This window comes from Myotis yumanensis, unplaced genomic scaffold, assembly GCF_028538775.1.
Source record: "Myotis yumanensis isolate MYYU_CA2020_CCGP unplaced genomic scaffold, mMyoYum1.0.hap1 SCAF_2, whole genome shotgun sequence".
Lineage (NCBI taxonomy): Eukaryota > Metazoa > Chordata > Mammalia > Chiroptera > Vespertilionidae > Myotis > Myotis yumanensis.
In genome coordinates this window covers 103,611,441-103,638,032 of record NW_027223753.1, presented here as the reverse complement: position 1 = coordinate 103,638,032, position 26,592 = coordinate 103,611,441, and the positions used below count along the sequence as shown (strand labels likewise).

General features: G+C 44.5%; 1 protein-coding gene across 4 annotated transcripts in view; it reads left to right on the top strand.

Moving 5' to 3' along the window:
- The first annotated feature begins 1,166 nt into the window (after positions 1 to 1,166).
- PAQR9 (progestin and adipoQ receptor family member 9) overlaps positions 1,167 to 26,592 on the top strand; it is a 43,855-nt gene continuing 18,429 nt past the window's right edge. The window contains exons 1-2 of one of the 4 annotated variants that reach the window (XM_070405919.1): positions 1,167 to 1,340; positions 2,098 to 3,411. In XM_070405919.1, coding sequence (XP_070262020.1) covers positions 2,282 to 3,411 — 1,130 coding nt within the window. In that variant the 5' untranslated portion in view covers positions 1,167 to 1,340; positions 2,098 to 2,281. Of the gene's footprint in view, positions 1,341 to 1,625; positions 1,732 to 1,921; positions 3,412 to 10,006; positions 10,633 to 26,592 lie in introns of those variants that run through there. The other 3 variants (XM_070405918.1, XM_070405920.1, XM_070405917.1) reach the window with 3 other exon arrangements.

Below are 26,592 nucleotides of genomic sequence, written 5' to 3'. Positions count from 1 at the left end.
ACAAAGCTATAGAAGTGGAAAAATAGAAAATACTAAAAAAAAAATACTAGCTAAGTAACTGCAGCAATATATCATTAATTTAAAATCCATCAATCAGGAATTTATGATGGCTCATAAAAGCATAAGATGGAATGTACCTTTGGTCTAATTGTGTAAGAGTTTGCTAAATGGAAAACATTTTTTCAGAGAGAAGGCTGAAACTTCTAACGAGACTGCTTCTATTACTTTTAGTAATTTTAGATATTTACAATACTGAATGATTTCTTAATTATAAATGATTCTTTCCCACAACTTAAGTCCTCCTGCAGCCATACTAAGTAAATCTTCCTTAACCTACTTATAAGATTTTCTGTCATGATGAAGATAGCCTTTCATTTATAAAATGAAAGCCTTTTCCTAAATCCAACTGCCCTTCCAGTTTTCTTTGAGCAAAGCAGCTTGTTGAATGTTCTGGTTTAAGTACATGAGATCTAGAGACAGCTTGCCTAGGTTCAAATCCCACTTCTACCAATTGGACATGTTATATATTGTTGTGGTGCCTCCATTTCCTTATCTGTAAAAAATGGGAAAAAATAATATATAAAAGATTTAAAAGCTGTGAAGTACTCAGAACAGTGTCTGATCCCTTATAGTTAGCCCTTGTTGCTATGACACTATATTGCAGGTAGACTCAGTCATACCCCAGGACGTCACTAAGATAAACTGTAGTGAAATGGTGAACATTTTAGAGCAGGCAGGTTTTTTAGCCCCCCCCCCCCCCCCTTTACAAGGCCAAAGGCATAATTTCACATGCAGTGCATCACAACCATTTTTCGATTCTTCAGTTTTCCTTTATTTTGGCCTCCAGCCACCCAAGCCCGCCAGGTTCTTCTGGTCAATTATGCATAAGCTTTTTCCAAGCTACTGCCTCCCAGTCTCTACGAATTGTCTCGTCTCTTTCCAGTTCATGCTAGAATTCATCTGTCCTTGAAGTCCTCCCTCAACTAGCCTTCCACTATGATAAGCCTTAGACTCTGGCACAGCTCTGCCAGTGAAGCCCTTGTTAATAAATTCCGCAGATCATTGGTCTTTCTGATTAGCCTGGTCTTGAGTTCTCGGACTTTGGGCTCCAAACAAGATTCCCAGTTAAAGACACAAGAACACGAGGATGGGTGAGCTGCGGGCCCCGAGGATTGGTGAGAAAGACGAGAGACCAGCTACGGGTTTGAATAAGACAAGGACTAGGGAGAAGGAAGGTTAATGACGCACCCGAATAAGTCCGCTATACGAAAGGAGATAAACTAAGGATCCGTGCGGTGCAGACAGCGAGAGCAGTGCGCGCTCCCGCGCCCACACACAAGGTAAAAGAGGGGTAGTCCCAGGTTTCTGACAGTGACATGGCCCTGATCCGGACACGGTCTCCAAGCTCTCCCCGATTTCCAGAGCGTCCCTGTCCCTGCTACCTAGGGACTGTTAGCGCATCTCCCCGACCCGCCATGCTGCGGCGCGGCTGGTGCTATCCCTTCCCCCACTCCACCCCGCCCCCGCCCCCGCCCCCGCGGCCGCAGCTCTCCGCCCCTAGCGAACGCGGCTCCCCAGTGTCCTCTCGATTGCTGGCTTGGCTGTCGGGTTTGGAACCCCAGCGCCGACCCTCGCCCTCGACACCCGAAGCTGAGTCGCTGGCGCAGCCTTTGCCCCCGCATCAATCATTAACGGGCCAGCTCGCCTGCTGCAGCCCAAGGAGGGGGGATGGTACGGAACTTGAGATAGGGGACAACTCTATCCCCGGAGGCAGCCGCGAAACACTAGCCTGGGAGGCCCGCGCCCTCCCTCGGTGCGCCGGTCCCTCCCTCCCTCCCTCCAGCGTCTCAGCTCCCACATCCCCGCCTCCCGCGCTGGGGACGGCGGCGGCTGCGCCCGCACCACGCGATGCCCAGTCACCGGGGCAGCGCCGCCGCCGCCGCCACCGCCGCAGTCCGCCGCGCCGCTGCTGGGCAGCGTAGGCGGCCGGGAGCCGATAGCAGGGAGCCTGGTGAAGGGGACACCAAGCCACGCGCGCTCCTGCCAGTCGCTGGCTGCTTACAAACTGATTATTTTTATTTACTTGCTTATTTTTAGGAACGTCTGCTTAGAGGCTTAGGTCTTCTCTTGAACCTGCAGCGAAGCCCCGGGGCGAGCACAAAGGCTCCGACGGCAGCCGGCGAGACTGCGGAGTGCGCGGACGCAGGCGCCAGAGGTCGCCTGTTCGCGAGAGCCCGCGCCAGAGGTCGCCTGCTGGCGTCCTAGCCAAGCCTGGGGCACCATGCTGCGACGCCTGCAGCCCCGGAGCGCGGGCACAAAAGGCCCACGGGCCACGACCGAGGCGGCTTTGGAGGCCGCCTCGCGCCCCCATCCCTCAGCCTCCAGGGACTCTCCGGCCTCCGCCAAGCCGCTGCTGCGCTGGGACGAGGTGCCCGACGACTTCGTGGAGTGCTTCATACTATCGGGCTACCGGCGGCTGCCCTGCACGGTGCAGGAGTGCCTAGCCTCGGTGCTGAAGCCCACCAACGAGACTCTCAACTTCTGGACGCACTTCATCCCCCTTCTGCTGTTCCTGAGCAAGTTCTGCCGCCTGTTCTTTCTGAGCGGCCGGGATGTGCCCTTCCACCACCCCTGGCTGCTGCCGCTGTGGTGCTACGCGTCGGGCGTGCTGCTGACCTTTGCCATGAGCTGCACAGCGCACGTGTTCAGCTGCCTGTCGCTGCGCCTGCGAGCCGCCTTCTTCTACCTGGACTATGCGTCCATCAGCTACTACGGCTTCGGTAGCACGGTGGCCTACTACTACTATCTGCTGCCGGGCCTCAGCTTGTTGGACGCCAGAGTGATGACCCCTTATGTGCAGCAGCGCTTGGGCTGGCATGTGGACTGCACGCGCCTCATCGCCGCCTACCGTGCGCTCGTGCTGCCTGTGGCCTTTGTGCTGGCGGTGGCCTGCACCGTGGCCTGCTGCAAGAGCCGCACAGACTGGTGCTCTTACCCGTTCGCGTTGCGCACCTTCGTCTTCGTCATGCCGCTCAGCATGGCCTGCCCCATCATGCTTGAGAGCTGGCTCTTTGATCTGCGAGGCGAGAACCCCACGCTCTTCGTGCACTTCTACCGCCGCTACTTCTGGCTGGTGGTGGCTGCCTTCTTCAATGTGAGCAAGATCCCGGAGCGCATCCAACCTGGCCTCTTTGACATCATAGGCCACAGTCACCAGCTCTTCCACATCTTCACTTTCCTCAGCATCTATGACCAGGTGTACTACGTCGAGGAGGGCCTGCGCCAATTCCTCAAGGCGCCCCCTGCTTCTCCCACCTTTTCGGGCACCGTGGGCTACATGCTGCTGCTGGTCGTCTGTTTGGGGCTGGTCATCAAGAAGTTCCTGAACAGCTCCGAATTCAGCAGTAAAAAGTGAGCCTCTGCCTTACAGGAGGCTGCTGGTTTGCACCTGTTTGTACTTTCTGTTTTTACTGTTGTTGGTTTGTTTTCCAGTTTTGTTGTTTCCTTCTTTGCTCAAGGAGGGTGCTGCAGAGCCACAGGGGAAAAGTCCAATATGACGGGGGTGGGGTGGGGGGTGGGGATCCAGTGCACTTGGGGCTTTGGATGAGGGAAGTGGGTCAAGCAGGAGGGGGAGGGCCACTGGTTTTTGCCCATGGACAAAATTCAGGTGGTGTCTGTGACATCCAGGGAGTTTTTGAAGGCAGCGAATAAAATCCCAAATAAAACCCAAAACAGTTATATTTTCCAGTCGTCTTCTGTGCCAGCGGTAATAATACGTAGCCCTGGTGAGGTCAGGTATGCATTTAAGAGGGTAAGTAGACAAAATCCCTGGATACTTCCATTTCAGTCTCAGGAGTGCTTGGATTTGTCAAAAGAATGGAGCTTTGTAGGAAACGGGCACAAAGACATAAGCCCAGGGCTTAACATACTAGAAAATGCATGGAATGTGAACAACACAAGTTAATTATTTCAAAATGTTTCTCAGATGTTATTTAAATAGTAATATATACAATAATTTTCATAAGCCTGTTATATGCACTTAATTTTGTGATGTAGTTATGAATTTCGCAGCCCTTCTGCATTGCATACACTTGAACTGGACATCAGGGCAAGCTGCTTGAGAGTTCTCAACTACTTTCTTAAACACTGTTTTCTGAAGGCCTGTGTGCCATGATTCAAATGTGAATTATTCTACCGTAGGGACTCTGGTTAGACTACTGGTGAGGAGCTCAGTGGTCTGTGTAGATCCCAGATGCCCATTTACTGGAATGTATTCCACAAAACCTATCCTATTTTTGGTTTGTTTTGCTTTTAATCTGATTCTTTCCTTCTCTACTTATTTAAATTACCACTAGAATAAATGTGCCTTTGAAGCAATGCCCAAATGACTGGTCCTCAAATATAGGGGAGAGCAGTTGGAGTAAACTTTGCTTACTGTACTGCAAATCAGGGTTTAACATTCCACCCAGGAGGGAAGGAAGAGGAAGTTGGTTTCAAGTTTTTGGTAGCACCAGAAGTAGCTTACCAGGACATGCAGAGCATCTGGCTTTTCTACTAGGAGAAGGGGCCAACCCACTAATGTGGCTATAGTTCCTAGCGCAGCCGATGGGGAAGTTCCTAGTCTGATGCCATCTATCGTTGCTAAAATATAATACTCAGGAATAAATGAAGCAGTTATAGTGTGACAGGCAGGAGCATATTGCTTAAATTGTAACTGAAATTTTTGAATTAAATAGGATTACCTTTGCCTAAACACTTAAGTCTCATTTGGATGCAGAATATGGTAATGAATGCCAGTCATCCTAAATCATGGAGAAATGAGTGAACATGCTCCTGAGATCCTTTCTAAAAACCACATTGGCCAGTGTTATTTAAGACATTTTTTATAAAAGCTAACCTGTACTTGAGATGGCATCCCTAGATTACCACTATGGTAGTTCATTTAAATACCTATCACACTTCTGAGAAATCCTTTTGGTTAGGAGCCAAATAAGTCATTGAATGGAAAGTGTTGACCTCATGGTATAATTTAGATCAGGCACATAAAGTAGATGAACATTCACCTCAGCACTGGTAGGCTGATGCCCCTAAATATATTGCTGTTTTTGTTTGTGCTTTTGATCACTACTATATTTATAAACTGATGAGGCTGGCACAGTTCCCTGGAGGAACCAGTATGCTGGCATGTTACTTTTCACATAGAAGTTAACTTTATATATGTTATATTTAATTTAGAGCTTCTTAATGGGGATTGTGTCTCATCTTTGCAGGTTTGCTAAGGAGATGTCTGTTAAGGTACAGAGGCTGAAAATTTGTGTCTACTACAGATGTCATTCCTCACCTGTAACTTAATTCAGTATATGCATTCAGGGGCAGGATATTTCCACCTGCAAAGTTATTTGCATGTCATTATTTTTTAAAATTATTTTTTAAAATAAATTTTATTGATTTTTTACAGAGAGGAAGGGAGAGGGATAGAGAGTTAGAAACATCAATGAGAGAGAAACATCGATCAGCTGCCTCCTGCACACCTCCCACTGGGGATGTGCCCGCAACCAAGGTACATGCCCTTGACCGGAATCGAACCTGGGACCCTTCAGTCTGCAGGCCGATGCTCTATCCACCAAGCCAAACCGGTTAGGGCTGCATGTCATTATTGTCTCTTCTAGAGCCTCAAAAGAAGCTAAAGACATAACTTGATGAGTATTTTCTAGCTTCTTTGTAAAATGGAACCTCCATTTTCAGAAGGAACTTTAAAGAGACAGCCTTCTAAAAAGGCTTGAGTTTGAGAACAAAAAATAAATCTGGTATTTGTCGTTTAAAATTTTTGTTTGTTGTAGATCTGGGTCTGCAAACAGAATTCTCTTCTTGCCCTGTGTTTTTGTTCTTAAGAATAAGCCAGTTAAGGATAAAATTACACCCACATCGTTTTCAAATGATTATGATGCCATTTTCCCTTCAAAAGTTTCTTTCCTCCACTTTCCCTTTCCCATCCTATCTTAGTTTTTATATACCACATATACCATTGACAACAGGAAATTCTAGTTGAAAACAGAATTTTTGGTTTCACTTCACTTCATATTTGCAGATAGATACCACAAACACTGCACAAGTTCAGGGATGTTTGTAAAACTATATATGTTATTTGGTAAATTATATCAGATTTCTGTCAAGGTAAATGATGAAATTTTAGAATCAGCAAATATTTACTAAGTCTCCAAATTTGCATGAGACTATTCAGGTATATTACATATTTCAGGGGTAATATGGCCATCAGAATAAAATAGCTTTAAAAATATTTTTCACACTCTCCATTTTGCCACCTCCTTGAAAATTCAGTTTTACTTTATTGTGTTCAGCTGTTTGAAATGCAGGACAAATGATAAATAAGAGTGCACTTCTTTATCTCTGTAAAATCTATTTTGAAAGCATAGAATTTTAAAGCATATTATATAATGCATTTTACTTTTACATGTTTGTCATAATCTAGATGTCATCTCAAGCAGCAGCATCATAGAGTCATGCCTGGGAAATGAGGATGTTTGACTTCAGTGCCTATCACCCTGTAGGGTTGGTCTCTGGGGCTGACAGGCTGATTCATTTGACTAAAGGGGGTCCCTTTCTTCCCTGCCCTTGCAGCTGTACCCCCAGCTGAAGAAGATGGCCTTCCCTGAGAGAGGAAGTGAGTTCTTTGGTCATGTCATGACTGGCTTGTAAAAATAAATGTGCTCTTTTCCACTGGCTAGCTACTTTCTATAAATAGCCCAAGAAGAAAGTATGGGGCTTTAAAGCTGGTCAGAGTGGCCTTCATATGTCTCCATTCATAAATCCTGCCTGCAAGTGTTTGCAGTCAAAAACTGTTTAGCCTAAGTCATTATGCTACTTCAGGGCAATCATTTCTAAGAAGGCAAAATTTAGGGATGGGGTGATTTTTATTTATTTTTTTCTGATTTGGTGCTTAATCTGAGGGCTAACAGCAATTAAAAACAGGTATTTTTATCTTCAAATTTCTTCACAACTTTAGTTAACCCATACAAAGCTATAGGAGAAGAGTTATGGTAGGAGTTATCTTCATTTCAAGGTTATACTGTTGGTTCATGGTGACAGAATTGTTTTCAAACTGGCATTAGAATGTGGGGATGGTTTTGTGCTTGTTAGGAGTGTTTGCTGGTTTGTCTGGCCAAGCACAAACATAATTGGAGAATGAATATATATATATATATATATATATATTAGAGTGAAGTAAGATATGGCTATCCTTGAATTTAGATAATAAAATCTTATACAAAATGTTATCAACTACTTAATTTTTATCCTCTTGGATTATTCACCTGTTGAAGTCTGCCACAGCTGATTTCTCTCTGTCAGTGTCTTTGAGTTGACTTTTATCCATTTGTACATGATCTTTGAGCATACACTGCATGATAGACATTGGTGAGGATCCCTCACATTAATACAGCTGTTACCCTTTTGTCTGTGGGTGGAACAAAACTAGAAAGGCTATGAGGCCAGGGACCAAACCCTGATCTTTGCATAAGCAGATGTCCCAAACCACTAAGTTTGATCCTTTTCTCCTTTCTATTAGCATAAGAACAATGCTTAGAATCTTATTTTAATTAACATGCTACTTACCCACAATTAAGTTCTTTCTTTTTTATTCTGTCTGCTCCTAGGCCTTTGTGAATTTTATGGTTAAAAATAACTAGAAAATTTAATGTAAATCCAGGTGAAGGGATATATGTATATAACATATACATATATCCCTTCACCTGGATTGAAAAATTTATCATCACTACTAGTTAACAAAGACTGATAATAATCACATTTGGAAGGTTTATAGTAGTCATAACATTATGAAGTAAGGTTCATCCAAAGTGCCTAAATTGTGATGTAATTAAGTGTCTGAATTTCATACATAACATAAGTTTAAAAATATGCAAGCTTAAATGCTTACAGCTCCAAAGATTAATGTTCTTTAGCCTTTTTCCTCCTTTTAGGTCTTTGCAGTGTAATCTATGAAACATGTCTTAGAAAAAATATCTGGAGGAAATTATAAAGAACAGGTATCAGATATAAAAATGATAGGAAGAAGGCATGAGAAAAGGAGAATAAGAAAGATTAGACTTAACCCAAATGGAATAGCAAGTTCAACTATGGACAATTTCACCTGAGTTTTAAATTTTGTCCCTAGAAAAGCATGTGAATTCCCCTGCTGTTAGCACTCAAATATGCAGGCAAGAAATTTTTTTTTGCAGCCCAACCACATCCTATAGCTTTGACCTGAGCACTAGTGCCCAGGTATATTTTGATTGGTACACTTGCCCCTGGCTTAATGACCTTATTTTTTTTCTATAAAATTAGGGCAGAAGGGAAAAAAGGGGGTAGCACCAGCTAATTGTAAATTACCTTTTGAATCATTTTCTTGAAAGGTTGCCAATATTCTGTCATATATTGTTTAACAAAAAGCGAATGAGCCTGGCTAAGATGGAAAAGGAAGCATTCATTGGCTGAAGCTGAGAATTACTGTATTCCTTTGTGAAAGGCAGCATGCCTTCCTATTGAAGATTTTATTTCTTCAGTATTATGAATAACTATTTTTAAAATATGAAAATGGGGGTCAGTTCTTCTGAGTCACTTTTCCAAAAAACTAATATAAAATTTTGTTGTTAAAAAAGGACAAAATGTATTGCATTTCTGGTTTGCAGACTTCTAACTAGTTTGTAGGCTTTTTTGTTTTAGAAAAGGTTAATAAGAATCTGTGAGCAAGTTGCAGAATTAGAATGTGTATATATAGGTCAGGGGCCAAGAATGGTCATTTGGCTGCTAATTGTGACAAGATGTGACTTTTGAAAGCTCTGAACACATACCTATACAACAAAATGGTCACTTGTTTTCTATATAACTCAATGGAAAAACAGCCTTTTTTGAGCTTTTGAAATTGTTCTCCCAATAGATTGTGCTTCTAAATGTAATGCATGAACTTTAACATGTTTTGTTCTTGAACCATTTCTGGAAACTATTCCAAACATGACATTTCTTAAGGAAAATTTCTTGAATGTGTAAAAGTTGCAGGCCACCTTTCTCATGCCTTCCAACGCCACCTAAAATATGCAATAAACACTCCAGTAGGAGTGGAGGGGTCTTCAGTTGGTTATTTAACCAGACTATGGAGAGGGCCCTGCCCCTCATGGCTCACCACAACATTGAAAACTGACACCATGTAAATAAATCTTTGCTTCTAGATGAAAAGAGTATGGGGACACATTAATTTCATTTTTTTCTTTTAGTTTCATCTCTAGTTAGGAAGCATGATCTGTTTTTCATATGCTGGATGCAAAAAAAAGAAAAAAAATTTAGAGAAGTATTCTAATTTTATATTTTAAAAGTTTATAATAGTAATGTGTTTGTAAAAAACAGGCCTTAGGGCATAGATGAGAATGGTGCCCTTTGGAAAGTCTCATCTGTGTCCTGGGAGTTTAATCACCTGGAGCTCTTACCTTAATGATAAAGACCTAGTAGGTCTTTAAAATGTAAATAATGTATATAGTTTAATCACAAATTAAAAAGCATTTTTTTAAAAGAGAAGAAAACTGTCAGATATGTTATAAGTGTGTAACAAGGCTAAATTTAAAAATATTTTAAAAATTCTTGACAGAAACGTCATTAAATTCATTTTCCCAGCAATGCTTAGCAGAAGGTCTACTTTTCCTCCAGGCTGGTTTTCTGCTCCGGAGGCTTTGAGAAAAATTATTCTAAGCAGCTAAGTATCAAGGCAATAAAAGGATGAGGCACAGATCACTTTGATGAGTGTACAACTATTGTGAATAACATAACCAGAAAAATGCACAACCCTGCACACCCTGCTCCTTATTTCTTAGAGTGAAAAGGAGAATAAAGCCCCATGCCATCACCACACAGATCAGGGCAGGGGGAGGGTTCCTTGGCTACTCTTCTCTCTGCAGAAAGCATGCAGTTGCTCTGAACTCTTCATTTCATCCTTTCCCAGACCATGCCACCACCTTGAGGCCTTCGCTTTCCACAAACTCAGCCTTGAAGACAAAAGGTTTCTAAAAGAATTCCATTTTGGCCTTTTCAAACCAGCTCAGAGGCAGACAGAAGATTTAACAGTGACCAAATATCCTTGTGTCAGGTTAATTTTTTACTTTTATTTTTTAATTCATTTAATGTTGATAATGGAGGGAAAAGAGAATAAAGGATAATGCAGGCATAAAGGAAGAAAGAAACATTTTTTCCACTGCTTGCTAGATTAATTCTTAGGCTACCCTGACTCCAGCCATCATACACATCCTAAACAGCTATATTTAGTGAGCTAGAGGGATTTTCTCAGGATGTGTAAATTTCCACACAGGGACTGCGATGTGGTTTCAAAGTATTAGTGTATTCTGCCAAGCATTGCTTGTTCATAACTCTACATTACCTGCTAAGTTAAGAAAAAGAGTCCATAAATTTGGTCAGTTCTGTGCATGTAGCTGAACAAAATTTTGATTCATTTCTGTTCTGTAGTTGGCTATGGTTTTGGTTGTGTGAGATATTTGTCCCCTACGGTCTTGAATATAAAATTCTGTATGACTATTAATTTTTTTTGCTGAAAAACATATGTATGAAATAAGAATAAATTATTTGTACACATAGTGTTTAGGACTGTATTTGTATGCCTCTGTGTATGTTCAGAAGACATCCTTCAGTAAATTATTCCTAAATTAATAGTAAGTACATATACCACTAATAAACATGATAAGGATAAACATTATCCTTTTTATAAAAATCAGCTAGCAGAAGTGAAAAATGTAAGTTTGTCCTGAAGAAGCACCCTTAGTATATTATTTTCTACTTTTTAGTTAAATAAAATAGAAAATTCATGACTTACTTTGAAACCATATCTTCTAAGAAAATACTTATAATGAAGATCTTCCTTAGATCTCCCTACTTTTATTTTTCTTCTCTTTTTTTTAGAGAGTGGAAAAGAGGGGGAGAGATTTATAGAGAGAAACATCAGTGTGAGAGAGAGACTTTTATTGGTTGCCTCCCACATGTATCTGGACCAGGGCTGAAGATCGATCCCTCAACCAAGGTATGTGCCCCTGACCGGAATTGAACCCAGACCCTTCAGTCCGTAGGCTGATGCTCTTTCCACTGAGCCAAACCAGCCAGGGCTATTTTTCTATTTTTCTTTAAGGGCGCATGTGGTCCATGGACTTCTGTATGATATAGTCTGTCCCAGAACCCTGGCGATGTATGTGAATTTGCAGTATCTCTGTCCCAAATAAGCCTAGCGAGAGAGATCTAATTTTAGTTCTTAAACTCTGGTGATTGCTAAATTTTTAAATCATGTTGACTCTTGTTCCAGGAAGGATATTTTGCTTATTAGGAACAGAAAAATATCCTCTCAATTGAGTATAAAAAGGTTTGTAGGAAGACTACGGAAGGTGACAGCATGCAGAGCTGTCTCAGGAAGGACAGCAGCTGGAGATGCCAGCTGGGAACACCTTCCGCTGTTTGCTAGCCCTGTGATAGCTGTCCCCAGTTCAAATTCCTGGGAGAGAGTATCTGATTGGCCTAGCTTAGGTGACATAGACAATTCAGGTGTCAGGTTATGAGCACCTGTGCTTTGCACATGGAGGGAAGAGATTAATTTCCCAAAGGAAGGGAGGATGGGCAGAGAACAACCACAGCTGTCTGCTTCATTATTCAGCCACTTGGCTGTCTAGTACGCAGGCACATTCTGTAAGCCTAGCTCCTGAGAGGCTGAAGGTTGGGCCAGTAGGTGCTATGCAAAGTACTTGTCCAAGCCAAGTTTCTTACAATGTGGGGTTCCTGCCCAAGCTCTGGAGCACCTGGTTACGGAAGGAGGGAAGGAAAAGTGCCAGCCACCCAAAGTAACCACAATAGTAACTACAGTCCAGTGCCTGACTGGCTAGCTCACACCCTCCTTTCCATATCTATTTTCCTTAATATAATACAACTATTACTTACGTAATCTAAGTGTTCTTGCCCTCTTCCCAAAGTCAACCCCAAATCCTGACTTAGAACTGCAGCAAGCTCTCAGCACCCAGACTCTTCACGTGATGCGAATTCCTCTCATTCACGCCAAGCTGTGGCTAGATGAGACATTCAGCCACCCCCTCCCTCAACTCACTGTACAGTGGCAGAGAACTAGATTGCTGAGAGGCAAACTCCCACTCAGAGCAGCGTACCACTTTTAATAACACCCGTTGTGTTACCGATACATGGCAGTCATCACATCCTGTGGTCCAGGAGGACAAGCCCTCCCTGAGCTGGTGGTGAGATGAGCTCCTTAGGCTCTGTGTGCTGGGAGGACCATTGTCTACCTTGCTCCATTCCAACTCCCATTTTGGCCACTCCGTATCTCTTGGGCCTGTGTCAGTCACCTGCCTGTTTGCCTTAAGATCCATTTCCCAATCATTTCCCTCATCTGCCCTGTAGGAGCTAGTTTTAGGCTCCCTTAACCTCTAGGTTTTGTTAGTTCCTGCCACAGGAAGCAATGTGGAAGATTAAATGAAAGGAGGAGGGCAGAACACTGGGATTCCCCGCCCCCCCCCGCCCCATACTCCTCACTCTTCCTGTAATGTTCCATTCTTTTTTCTGAGATCCTCAGCCCTGGCTGATGCTGTTAGTCTAAGTGTAACCCTGAGGTAAGCCAGGATAAGAATAAAGCCAGCTCATGGAATGGGGCCAAATGAATAAATCACAAAGGGAGCCTTGATCAATCAGTGCCTGAAGCTTACTCACTTTTGGACTTTTCCCTATGCAGGGTGGTAAATTCCCTTTATTTTACAATACAGTTTAAGTTGTATCTATTCTTTTTTATTGGAAGCATCTTAACTGACCCATACGTTTTGTAACCTTCCAGCCATATATATAACAGGATTTGCACAGCCCCCATTCCATCTTCACTCAGGTAGTCCTACTTTTTAGGACCTGCATATCAGATATATGAAATATCTAATTTTTTTATTTTTTAAAATTAAATATATTGGGGTAACATTTGTTAACATGAACATATATGTTTCAGGTGTGGGTTTCAATGTTACAATATGAGTATGTTGTACTGTGTGCCCCTACCACCCAAAGCCAAATCTTCTGTCACTTATATTAGGACCTTCTTCTCCCCACAACCCCCTTCCCTCTGGCAATCACCACACTGCTGTTTGTGTTCATGAGTTTCAGTTTTATATCCTACATATGAGTGAAATCATATAGTTCTTAGCATTCTCTGACTGACTTATTTCACTTAGCATAATGTTCTCAAAATCTATCCATGTTGTTGCAAATGACGATATATCATTCTTTCTTATGGCTAAGTAGTATTCCATTGTGTATATGTACCACATCTTCTTTATCCAGTCCTCTACTGTAGGTCACTTTGGTTGTTTTCATGTTTTGGCCACCATGAATAATGTTGCAATGAACATAGGGGTGCATATATCTTTGCGAGTACATAATTTTAGGTTTTTCTGGGAGAGTACATGATTTTGAGTTTTTCCAGTATATATTCTGGAGAGGGATTGCTGGAACATATGGTAGCTCTATTCTTAATTTTTTGAGGAATCGCCAGGCTGTTTTCCGTTGTGGTTGTACCAGTCTATATTCCCACCAGCAGTAAATAACGTTTCTCTTTTCTTCACAACCTCTCCAACTCTTGTTATTGTTTCTTATTGATAATGGCCACTCTAACAGGTGTAAGGTGGTATGTCATTGTAGTTTTGATTTGTATTTCACTAATTGCCAGTGAGGTTGAACATCTTTTCATATATCTACTAGGGGTCTGGTGCACAAAAATTCATGCACTTGGGGGGGGGGGGGTCTTTCCACCTGGCCTGCACCCTCTCACAATCCGGGACCCCTCGGGTAGGGTCCCTAGGCCTGGCCTGAGATCAGGGCCTATTGGGGTTTTCCTTTCCCCGGCTGTAGGCAGCTGACCCCACCCCTGCCACTGCCACTGCTTGCCATCTGTGCAGCAATGCCCCGCCCCCCCCCTTCTACCAGTGGCCTCCCTCTGCAAGTGACAGTCTGGGATGTGATGGCTTGGCTGGCCTGGGCCTCCCTCTTTCCTTACTGGGGGGCAGGGCCAGCCCTGCGAGGGGCTGTCTGCCTACCTGATCGCCCCTAACTGCTTACCTGCCTACCTGATCACCCTAACTACCTGCCTGCCTACCTGATCACCCCTAACCACTTGCCTGCCTACCTGGTCTGCCTACCTGATTATCCCTAACCACTCTGCCTACTTGCCTGATTGCCCCTAACCGCTTGCTTGTGGGCAGGGCCAGCCCGGTGAGGGGCTATCTGCCTACCTGATTTTCCCTAACCATTGGCCTGACTACTTAATTGCCCCTAACCACTTACCTGCCTACCTGATCACTCCTAACCACTCTGCCTGCCTGCCTGATTGCCTCTAACTGCTTGCTTGGGGTGGAGCCAACCCTGCAAGGGGCCGTGGTGGTCTGGTCTCTGGTAGTTCTGGTTGTGACGCCTCTGACCTTTTATTATATAAGACTAGAGGCCTGGTGCACAAAAATTTGTGCACTCGGGGGGGGGGGGGCCCGGGGGGTCCCCCAGCCCTGCCTGTGCCCTCTCGCAGTCTGGGACCCCTCGGGAGATAACGACCTGCTGGCTTAGGCCTGCTCCCGGGTGGCAGAGGGCAGGCCCAATCCCTAGGTGCAGCCCCTGGTCGGGCTCAGAGCAGGGCCGATTGGGGAGTTGGGGCGCCGCCCCCTGTCATGCACAGAGCAGGGCAGATCGGGAGGTTGCGATGCCACCCTCAGTCACGCTCAGGGTAGGGCCAATTGGGGGGTTGGGGCACCGCCCCCTGTCACACTCAAGGCAGGGTTGATGGGGAGGTTGCGGCGCCACCCCCTGTCACGCACAGAGCAGGGCCGATCAGGGGGTTGGGGTGCTGCCCCCTGTCACTCACAGAGCAGGGCCCATCAGGAGGGTTGGGGCTCCGTACCCTGTCACACACAGAGCAGGGCCCATCAGGGGGTTGGGGAGCTCCCCCCTGTCATGCACAGAGCAGGACCCATCAGGGGGTTGAGGAGCTCCCCCCTGTCATGCACAGAGTAGGGCTGATAGGGGAGTTGGGGCATCGCCCCCTGTCACACACAGAACAGGGCGGATCAGGGGGTTGGGGAGCTGCACCTTGTCACACTCAGGGCAGTGCCAATGGGGAGGTTATGGCTCTACCCTGTCACACACAGAGCAGGGCCTGTGGGGGGGTGGGGGGTTGGGGTGCCGCACCCTGTCACACACAGAGCCGCAGGGAGATCAGGGGATTGGGGAGCTCCCCCCTATCAGGCACAGAGCAGGGCTGATCAGGGGGTTGGGGCGCCTTCCCCTGTCACGAACAGAGCAGGGCAGATAGGGAGGTTGTGGCCCTGCCCCCTGTCACACACAGAGCCGCAGGGCGATCAGGGGGTTTGGGCGCTGCCCCCTGTCACGCTGATCCCAGTGCCGGGAGGCCTCGCTGCTCCGCTGATCCCGGTGCTGGGAGGCATATTACCCTTTTACTATATAGAATAGAGGCCTGGTGCATGGGTGGGGGCCGGCTGGTTAGCCCTGAAAGGTGTCCTGGATCAGGGTGGGGGTCCCCACTGGGGTGCCTGGCCAGTCTGGCTGAGGGGTTGAGGGCTGTTTTCAGGCTGGTGGGTTGACTGAAGCTCCCAACCGCTCCTTTTTTTCTTTTTTCATTTTTATTCTGGGCCAGCTTTAGCTCTGAGGCCTCGGCTGCTGAAAGCGGGTTTCTGGCCTTTTTTTCCTTCTGTATTTGATACAATGTTGTGGTCCGGCTGGCTGAAGCCTGGCTGACTAACGCAGGTTTCTGGGGTTTTGTTCAGCTTCTATATTTGCAACATAGTTGCTTAGAGTTGCAGCTGAGAGGCCGGCAAGTGAGGCAGGGAACGTTGGAGTCCACCATCACTGGAGCAAGCAAGCCTCCCTGTTCGCTTCAGTGCATGGCTGCTGGTCGCCATCTTGGCTGACAGTTAATTTGCATAAGGATATGCTGATTAGCCAATGGGAAGGGTAGCGGTCGTACGCTAATTACCATGTTTCTCTTTTATTAGTGTAGATTGGCTGTTTGTATATCTTCTTGGAAGAGGTACATTTTCAAATCCTCTGCCCACTTTTTGATTGGGTTTTTTATTCAGTGTTGAGTTTTATGAGTGCTTTATATAATTTGGAAATTAAACTGTTGTCAAAGCTACAGTTTGCAAATATCATCTGACTCTTTGTTTTGTTGTCAGTTTCTTTTGCTGTGCAAAAGCTTTTTCAGTTTGATATAGCCCAGTGATGGCGAACCTATGACATGCGAACTCATTTTTTTGGTTGATTTTTCTTTGTTAAATGGCATTTAAATATATAAAATAAATAGCAAAAATGTAAATCTTTGTTTTACTATGGTTGCAAATATCAAAAAATTTCTATATGTGACACGGCACCAGAGTTAAGTTAGGGTTTTCAAAATGCTGACACTCCGAGCTCACCATCACTGATATAGCCCCATTAATTTATTTTTGCTTTTATTTCCCTTGCCTTTAAGATCAAGTTCACACAATGTTCTTTATGACCGAGGTCCATAAGTTTGTTATCTATATTTTCTTCTATGTAACTTATTGTTTCAGGTCTTATATTTAGGTCTTTGATGCATTTTGAATTAATTTTTGTACATGGTGACAAACTTCATTTGTTTGAATTTAGCTTTCCAGTTTTCCCAGCACCATTTATTGAAGAAACTATCTCTGCTCCATTGTGTGTTTCTGGCTCCTTTGTTGAAAATTATCTGAACATATACATGTGGTTTTATAGCTGGGCTCTCTATTCTGTTTCATTGATGTATGTGTCGGTTTCTCTGACAATACCATGTTGTTTTGATTACCATAGCTCTATAGTATAATTTGAAGTCAGGTAGCGTGATACCTCCAGCCTCATTCTTTTTTCTCAGAATTGCTTTGGCTATTTGGGGTCTTTTGTGGTTCCATACAGATCTGGTGATTTCTCGTCCTATTTCTTTAAAAAAATGACATTGGGGTTTTGATGGGAATTGCATTAAATCTGTGTATTGCTTTGAGTAATATGTCCATTTTAACTATATTAATTCTTCCAATCCATGAACACAAAATATTTTTCCATTTTGTTTTGTCCTTTTCAATCTGTTTTAATAATGCTTTGAAATTTTCAGTATATAGGTCATTGACTTTCTTTTTTAAGTTTATTCCTAGGTATTTTATTTTTTTGGTTGCAATTGCAAAAGGAATTGTTTTTACATTTTTTCCTGAAGTTTTGTTCTTATTATAAAGGAAAGCAATGGATTTTTGCACATTGATTTTGCATCCTGCAACTTGATTGTATTTATTTATTGTTTTTAATAGTTTTTTGGTAGAGTTTTTAGGGTTTTTCTATGTACAGAATCACGTCATCCACAAAAAGTGACAGTTTGACTTCTTCCTTTCCTATTTGGATGCCTTTTATTTCTTTCTCTTGCCTTATTGCTCTGGCTAGGACTTCCAGCGCTTTGTTGAATACAAGTGGTGAGAGTGGACCTGTCTTGTGCCTGTCTTAGAGAAAAAGCTTTCAGTTTTTCACCATTGCGTATGATATTAGCTGAGGGTTTATCATAGATGGCCTTTATTATGTTGAGGTACTTTCCTTCTATTCCTATTTTATTGAGTGTTTTAATCATAAATGGATGCTGTATTTTATAAAACGCTTTTTCTGCATCTATTGATAAGATCATATGATTTTTATCATTTTTTAATGTGGTGTATTACATTGATTGATTTGCTTATGTTGAACCATTCTTGTGACCCTGGAATGAACCCCACTAGGTCATATTTTTGGGATGTATTATTGTATTCGATTTGCTAGTATTTTGTTTAAGATGTTTGCATATGTGTTCATCAAAGATACTAGTTTGTAGTTTTCTTTATTTGTGTTATCTTTTCCAGGTTTTGGTATCAGGATATGTTGGCCTCATACAATGTGTTAGGAAGTATTGCCTATCCCACAATATTTTGGAAGAGTTTGAGAAGGATAGATTCTTCTTTGAACATTTGGTAGAATTCTCTGGTGAAGCTATCTGGTCCTGGACTTATGTTATTGGTGAGGTTTGGATGGTTGTTTTAATTTCCTCACTGCTAATCAGTCTATTTAGATTTTCCAGTTCTTCATGATTTAGCCTAGGAAGGTAATATATTTCTAGGAATTTACCCATTTCTTCTAGGTTATTGAATTTGGTAGCATATAGTCTTTCAAGGTATTCTAGTATGATCCTTTGTATATCTGTGATGTCTGTGGTAACTTCTCCTCTCATTTCTGATTATTGGGTCTTTTCTCTTTTTTCCTTACTGAGTCTAACCAGGGGTTTGTCAATTCTATTGATCTTTTCAAAGAACCAGCTCATTGTTTTATTGATATTTGTATAGTCTTTTTGTTCTCTATTTCATTTAATTCTGCTGTGATTTTTATTATTTTCTTTCAACTTTTGGTTGCTTTTGTTCTTCTTTTTCTAGTCTATAAGATGTGATGTTAGGGTGTCTACTTGGGATTTCTCTTGTTTCTTGAGATAGGCCTGTAATGATATAAACTTCCCTCTTATTACTACTTTAGCTGCATCCCAGAGGTTTTGATATGTTGTATTCTCATTTGTCTCTCTATATCTTTTTAAAAATAAATCTTTATTGTTCAGATTATTACAGTTGTTCCTCTTTTTTCCCCCCCATAACTCCCCTTCACCCAGTTCCCACCCTACCCCATGCCCTTACCCCCCGCCCCCCATTGTCCTCATCCATAGGTGTAATATTTTTGTCCAACCTCTTCCCACACCTCCTATGCTCCCTTCTCCCCCACCCCTGCTCCAAGAATTGTCAGTCCACTCCCTTTCTATGCCCCTGATTCTATTGTATTCACCAGTTTATTCTGTTCTTCAGATTTTTTATTCACTTGATTTTTAGATTCACTTGTTGATAGATATGTATTTGTTGTCACTTTGTTATTCATAATTTTTATCTTTACCTTTTTCTTCCTCTTTTTAGAGAATACCCTTCAGCATTTCATATAATACTGGTTTGGTGGTGATGAACTCCTTTAGCTTTTTCTTGTCTGTGAAGCTCTTTATCTGGCCTTCAATTCTGAATGATAGCTTTGCTGGGTAGAGTAATCTCGGTTGTAGGTTCTTGCTATTTATCACTTTGTATATTTCTTGTCACTCCCTTCTGGCCTGCATAGTTTTTGTTGAGAAATCAGCTGACAGTAGTATGGGTACTCCCTTGTAGGTAACTGCCTTTTTTTCTCTTGCTGCTTTTAAGATTCTCACTTTGTCTTTTGCTCTTGGCATTTTAATTATGATGTGTCTTGGTGTGGTCCTCTTTGGATTCCTCTTGTTTGGGGTTATCTGTGCTTCCTGGACTTGTAAGTCTATTTCTTTCACCAGGTAGGGGAAGTTTTCTGTCATTATTTCTTCAAATATGTTTTCAATATCTTGCTCTCTCTCTTCTTCTGGCACCCCCATAATTCAGATGTTGGTACGCTTGAAATTGTCCCAGAGGCTCCTTACACTATCTTCATATTTTTGGATTCTTTTTTCCTTTTGCTTTCCTGGTTGGGTGTTTTTTGCTTCTTTGTATTTCAAATCTTTGACTTGATTCTTAGGTTCTTCTCATCTGCTGTTGGATCTCTGTATATTATTCTTTATTTCAGTCAGTGTATGCTTAATTTCTGATTGGTCCTTTTCATATCCTTGAGTGTCTCATTAAATTTCTCGGAGGTTTCTAGAAGATTCTTGAGTAATCTTATAACCATGGTTTTGAACTCTGTATCCAGTATTTTGCTTTCATCCATTTCTTTCATTTGTGACTTGTTTCTTTGTCTCCACATTTTGGCTGCTTCCCTGTGTTTCTTTCTACGTACTGGGTAGCTGCTAAGTTTCCTTGAGTTGATAGAGTGGTCTTGTGTGTTTGGTGTCCGATAGGGCCCAGTGGCTCAGCCTCCCAATCACCTGAGGTGGATGCTTTTGGTGCACCCCTTTGTGGGCTGTGTGCACAGTCTTGTTGTAGTTAACCCTTGATTGCTGTTGGTATCACTGGGAGGAATTGACCTCCAGGCCAATTGGCTGTGATGACCAGCTGTGTCTACACTGGAAGATCTGTTGCGCAGGAGACACCCTTATAGGGCAGGCCTTGCGTCAGTAGGGCTTTGATGCTCACCGAGTCTGCCCCTTGAGTGTGTCTCTTGTGGATGTGAAGATTTGTAATCTGTTATGGTCTCACTCTGACCACCGGGTACACTGGCTCTTGGATCTCCAAGGAGGTGCAAGGTCAGCCACTGTCTGGGGCCACCCAGCAGGAGCTACAGAGACATCTGCAGACTCCTCCTCTTTGTATGGGGTTTGGAAGTGCCCAGATGAGTCCCAGCTGTGAAGCGAGGCCGCTGCTGCTGCCAGGTAGTGGGCCTTCTTTTGGAATCTCTGGGGCTCTCTGACCCAGCTGCAGTTTGTTTTAGGTGAAAGGACAAGCCATTCATATGCAAAAGCCTATGCGCGCACAGCTTGGGTGGGGTTGTAAATTGGGTGGGGCGGGGTCTCTGGGAATCACCAGGGTGGAGCAAACAGCAGTGGCTGCCCTGAACTGGAGAAGTCCCTGGTTCTCCACATCCCATGCACCTGTGCAGGAACAATGGTTGCTGTGAGCACCTCTAAGAGTAAGCTCCCCTCACATTCCTGTCCTGATGCCAGAGAGTCCAGTTTCTCCCCATACGTGTCTGGGTTCCCCAGAGTCTTGCCTGGAACTGGAGTTCAGAGCAAGTGGGAGCTTGTATCTCCCTCATGGTTTAAAGAACAGCACATCCAGGTGCCAGCACTTTCCATGCCTCTGCACCTCTTACGGGTCTCAATGAGCTTTCTTCACCTCTCTAGTTGTGGGATTTCCACTCAGCCAGCTTTCCTGCGGTTCTGGGTGGTAGTTGTTCTGCCATTTAGTTGTAATTTTGGTGTGGTTGTGAGAGGCAGCAAGTATAGGTGATTATCTATGCTGCCATCTTGGTTTCCTCTATATATTTTGATCTCATCTTTTATTTCTTTTTTGATCCAGTCATTTTGTAGTAGTATATTGGTTAATCTCCACATATTTATTAGGTTTCTTTGCTTCCTTTTTGCAGTTGAATTCCAATTTCAAGGTATCATGGTCAGAGAATAAGCTTGGATAATTTTAATTTTCTTGAATTTGTTGATGCTAGTTTTGTGACCCAATATATGGTCTATCCTTGAGAATGTTCCATGTGAACTGGAGAAGAATGTATAACCTGATGCTCTGGGATGAAAGGTTCTGTAATTGTCAATTATGTCCAGTTGGCCTAGTGTTTAATTTAAGGCCAATAATTCTTCACTGATTATCTGCTTGGTTGATCTGTCTAGAGCTGTCAATGGAGTATTAAGGTTCCCAACTATGATTGTGTTTTGATCTGTTGCTCCCTTTAGTTTTGTGAGTAGTTGTTTAATATATTTCAGTGCTCCCTGGTTGGGTGCATATATATTAAGAAGTGTTATGTTTTCTTGATGTAGTGTTCCCTTTATCATTATAAAGTATCCATCTTTGTCTCTTGTTATCTTGAAATCTATTTTGTCATATATAAGTACTAGTGGCCCAGTACATGAAATTTGTGCACATTAAAAGGGGATTAATTAGAGGACATATTTTAATATTGCTATTTGCCCTTTCTCTATAATAGAAGTGTCAGAGATGAAAGAAAATTAGTAAAATGTATATGAAAATCTTCCTCCTGTCAGAGTCTGGGGAGCACCATGGGACCCAGAGTAAAGTCCCCGCCCACCCACATGCACCTTGAAATCGCACAAGACCTAGACCCAGCTGGCCCCACACTCATTGGGCTAGATCCAGACCCGGCTGGTCCCACCCTTGTCAAGCCCTGCCGGGCAGGGACGCAGCCTCAGGTACCCTGGCCCAGTGCCAGGCGGGGGGGCACAGCCTTGAGGTTCCACAGCCTGGGCTGGGGTGGGGGGCATGCCTTGAGGTTCCCTGTCAAGCCCCGCCAGGTGTGGGATGTGGCCTGAGATCCCCCATGAAGCCCCGCCAAGCTGGGGGTGCAGTTTGAGATCCCCCATCAGGCCCCACTGGGCAGGGGGCGCAACCTCAGGTCCCCCGGCCTGGCACCGGGAGAGTGGCATGGCCTGAGGCCCCCCAGCCTGGCACTGTGGTGGGGGGGGGCACAGCCTCAGGTCCCCCATCAAGCCCTGCCAGGTGGGGGGCGTGGCCTGAGGTCCCCTGGCCTGGCACCAGGGTCGGGGGGAGTGGCCTGAGGTCCCCTGTCAAGCCCCACTCGGGGGGTTGGGTGGGTGCAGCCTCAGGTCCCTGCTGATTGCTTGTTAAGACTTATTACAGGAACTCGGCCTCCGCTGTGGGTGCAGCCATCTTGTGTTACAGAAACCCCATGTCCACTGTGGGCGCTGCCATCTTTGTTGCAGAGTGATGGTCAATTTGCATATTCCCTCTTTATTATCTAGGACTAGGGGCCCGGTGCACGAAATTCGGTCCCTCAGCCCAGCCTGCCCCCTCTCACATACTGGAAGCCCTCAGGGGATGTCCTAGTGATGACTTAGGCCCGCTCCCTGCTCCCCTTAAGGATAGGGCCTAAGCCGCAGTCTGGCCTCCTTTTGTGGGAGGCGACTGGGCTGATCAGGGGAAGGTACCAGCCCCATCACCCCGCTGCTGCAGCCACTGCCAGTCACTGCAGCCAGCAAGGTTTTTTCATCAACACGGACTCCAGTCCCTTCACCATGAAAAAATGACAACTTTCTTTAGGCATTTTCAAGATGTGCTTTTCACAGGATATGACATTTCTTTATTTTTTTTTATCTTAACCTGAGGATATGTTTCCATTGATTTTTAGAGAATGTGGAAGAGAAAGGGAAAGACAGAGAGAAACATCAAAGTGAGAGGAACACTTTGATTGGTTGCCTCCTGCATGAGCCCTGACCTGGGCCCCAGCCAGGGAAGAGCCTGCAACCTAGGTACATGCCCTTGGTCAGAATTGAACCCAGACCCTGTGGTAGGCAGGCCGAGGCATTATCCACTGAGCCAAACCAGCTAGGGCAGGATATGATATTTCTTAGCTCCTCCAGCAGCAGACCTTCGTTTTTTTCTCCAGGAGTGTGGTAAAAAAAACCCTAGATCACCTTTTTGGATTCTTATTACCCAAGTTACTAAGAATATTACCAGTGGCATAGAAGGAGCTTAACCAATGAGCGGTCAGAAAAGGTGTTTCCTCTGTAGTTCACACCGATCCCTGGCTCGGCCCCTGCCCAGGCCTCAGACCTCTGGCTGGGGTGTTAGGCCTGGGCAGGGGACCCCCAGCCCTGTGTGATCGCCGGCTCCACCCCTGCCCAGGCCAGAGGAGCATTAGGCCTGGGCAGGGGACCCCCAGCCCCGGCGATCACCGGCTATGCTCCTGCCCAGGCCTCAGGCCTCTGGCCAGGGCATTAGGCCTGGACAGGGGACCCCCAGCTCACTCCAATTGCCTACCCAGGCCTCAGTCCTCTGGCTGGGGCATTAGGCCTGGGCAGGGGACCCCCAGCCCCATGCAATCGCAGGCTCTGCCCCTTCCCAGGCCTCAGGCCTCTGGCCAGGGCATTAGGCCTGGACAGGGGACTCCCAGCCCGCTCCAATCACCTACCCAGGCCTCAGGCATCTGGCTAGGGCATTAGGCCTGGGCAGGGGACCCTCAGCCTGCTCCAATCGCCTGCCTAGGCTTCAGGCCTCTGGCCGGGGCCTTAGGCCTGGGCAAGGGACTCCCAGCCCGCTCTGATCGCAGGCTTCACCCCTGCCTAGGCCTCAGGCCTCTGGCTGGGGCATTAGGCCTGAGTAGGGGACCCCCAGCCCCGTGCGATCACAGGCTCTGCCCCTGCCCATGTCTCAAGCTTCTGGTGGGGCATTAGGCCTGGGCAGGGGACCCCCAGCCCCGGCGATCACCAGCTCTGCCCCTACCCAGGCCTCAGGCACTGCTCGCCCCACCTTCCTGGTCCCCGATCTGTGGCCTGGATCCCACGGGTGACTTCTGGCACTGCCCTCCCTGCCTCCCCGGTCCCCGATCTGCGGCCCGGATCCTGCAGGTGGCATCTGGTGTCTCCAGCCCCACCTGCAGTATGCAAATTTAACAGCTATCTTTGTTGGGTTAATTTGCATACTCTTCTGATTGGCTGGTGGGCATAGCAAAGGTACGGTCAATTAGCATCTTTGTCTTTTATTAGTGTAGATGGCTAGACCAGCTTTTCTGTGGATGTTATTTGCTTGGAGAATCATTTCCACTCTTTTACTTTGTATCTACCTTTGTCTTTTCAGCTTAGATGTGTCTCTTGTAGGGAGCATATGGTTGGGTTTTGTTTTTTGATACACTCTGCTACTTGGTGCCTCTTTATTGGTGAATTTAGACCATTTACATTTATGGTAATTATTGAGTATGAGGATTTCCTATAGCCTTTTCCTTTTGTGTTTCTGACTCTTGTTTTTGTTTGGTGGTAATCTATAATTCTTTCCTCTTTTTTTAAACTATATGTCTTGGTTTGGGGATTTTTGTGTGTAGTTACCATTAAGTTTATAAAAAATAAAGTTGCATGTTTTTTCTTTTGAGTGCATCTGATCGTCATTTTCCTTTGCCAGTCCAGACCTTTACCTCCTTCCCTTTTATGTTTTTGTTTTCCAATTATCCCTGTTCGTGCTGTAAATATTTTTGGTGATCTTACTTATAGTGTTGTGACCTTATGTTATTTGTTTCAGGTAGAATAATTCCCTTGAGTATTTCCTGCAATGGAGGTTTTCTGTTGAGAAAATTCCTCAGCTTTTGTATGTCTGAGAATGTATTTATTTTTACTTCATATTTAAAGGGTAATATTGCTGGATACATTCTTTGTGGCTGGTAATTTCTCTCTTTCAGACAGTTGAATATTTGGTTCCACCCTCTTCTGGCTTGTAGAGTTTCTGCTGAGAAACTCTGTTGAGTTTTCTGCTGAGAAGTTGGATGAAATTCTGAAGGGTTTTCCATTGTAGGTCACTTCCCTCTTTTTGATGGCTGCTTTGAGAATTTTTTCTTTGTCATTAATTTTTGGCAGCTTCAATACCAAGTATCTTGGAGAGGGCCTCTTTGGTTTGAGGTATGTAAGTGTTCAGTTTGCTTCTTGGATTTGAGGATCTAGTTCTTTTCATAGATTTGGGAAATTCTCATCCACTATTTGTTTTATTAGACTCATCATTCCCTGCTTCCTCTCTTCCTCCTCCAGAATGCCTATAATTCTAACATTGCTTTTTGATGGAGTGAGATAGTTCTCGTAGAGCTCTTTCATTTTCCTTATGCTGAGGTCTCTCTCTTCTTTCTTCTGAGTCATTTCTTGATTCCCATCTTCTACATCACTAATTTTTTCCTCCATCTGGTTGGCTCCTTTTTTTTTTAAATCTCAGTAGTTTACTCTTAATCTCCTTAATTACATGCTTCATTTCCAGGATTTGATTGGTTCTTTTTATGTTTTATTGTTACTTTTTGATTTTAATAATATTTTAAAATTAGAGTTGAGGTACAGTACAGTTTCAGGTGCACAACCCAGTGATTGGACATTTATATAGCTTACAAAGTGACCATCTCAATAAATCTAGTACCATCTAACACCATACATATATTATAATATTACTAGAGGCCCAGTGCATGAAATCTGTGCATGGGGGGAGGAAGGGGGGGTTCCTCAGCCGGGCCTGCACCCTTTTGCAAACCGGGAGCCCTTGGGGGGTGTCCGACTGCTGGTTTAGGCCCAATTCTGCTGTGGGATTGGGCCTAAACTGGCAGTCAGACATCCCTTTTGCAATCTGGGACCACTGGCTCCTAACCACTGGCCTGCCTGCCTGATCACCCCTAACCACCTCTGCCTGCCTACCTGATGCCCCTAACCACTTGCCTGCCTGCCTGATCACTCCTAACCACTCGCCTGCCTGCCTGATCACCCCTAACCACTTGCCTGCTTGCCTGATCGCCCTTAACCACTCTGCTTGCCTGCCTGATAGCCCCTAACTATTGCTGCCTCAGCCCCACTGCCGAGGCTTCATCTGGAAGGACATCCAGAATGACATCCAGAAGGTAGTTTGGCTGTCTGGACTAATTAGCATATTGCATTTTTATTATTATAGATAGACTATATTTCCTATGCTGTACTTTATATCCCTATGACTATCCTATACCTGCTAATTTGTACTTCTATTTTTACCATTCTTATTGTTGAAAGTATTACATATGTCCCCTTTATCCCGCATTGTCCTTTAGCGCCCCCTCCCCACAGCCCAGGCCTGCACCCCACTATTGTCTGTATCCATTGGTTTTGCTTATATACATACAAGTTCTTTGGTTGAGTTCTTATGCCCCGTGGCCCCTCCTGCTGTCAACCCTCCCCTGCCTTCCCTCTGAGGTTTGATGGTCTGATTGATGCTTCTCTGTCTCTGGATCTGTTTGTGTTCATCAGTTTATGTTGTTCATTATATTCCATAAATGAGTGAGACCATGTGATACTTA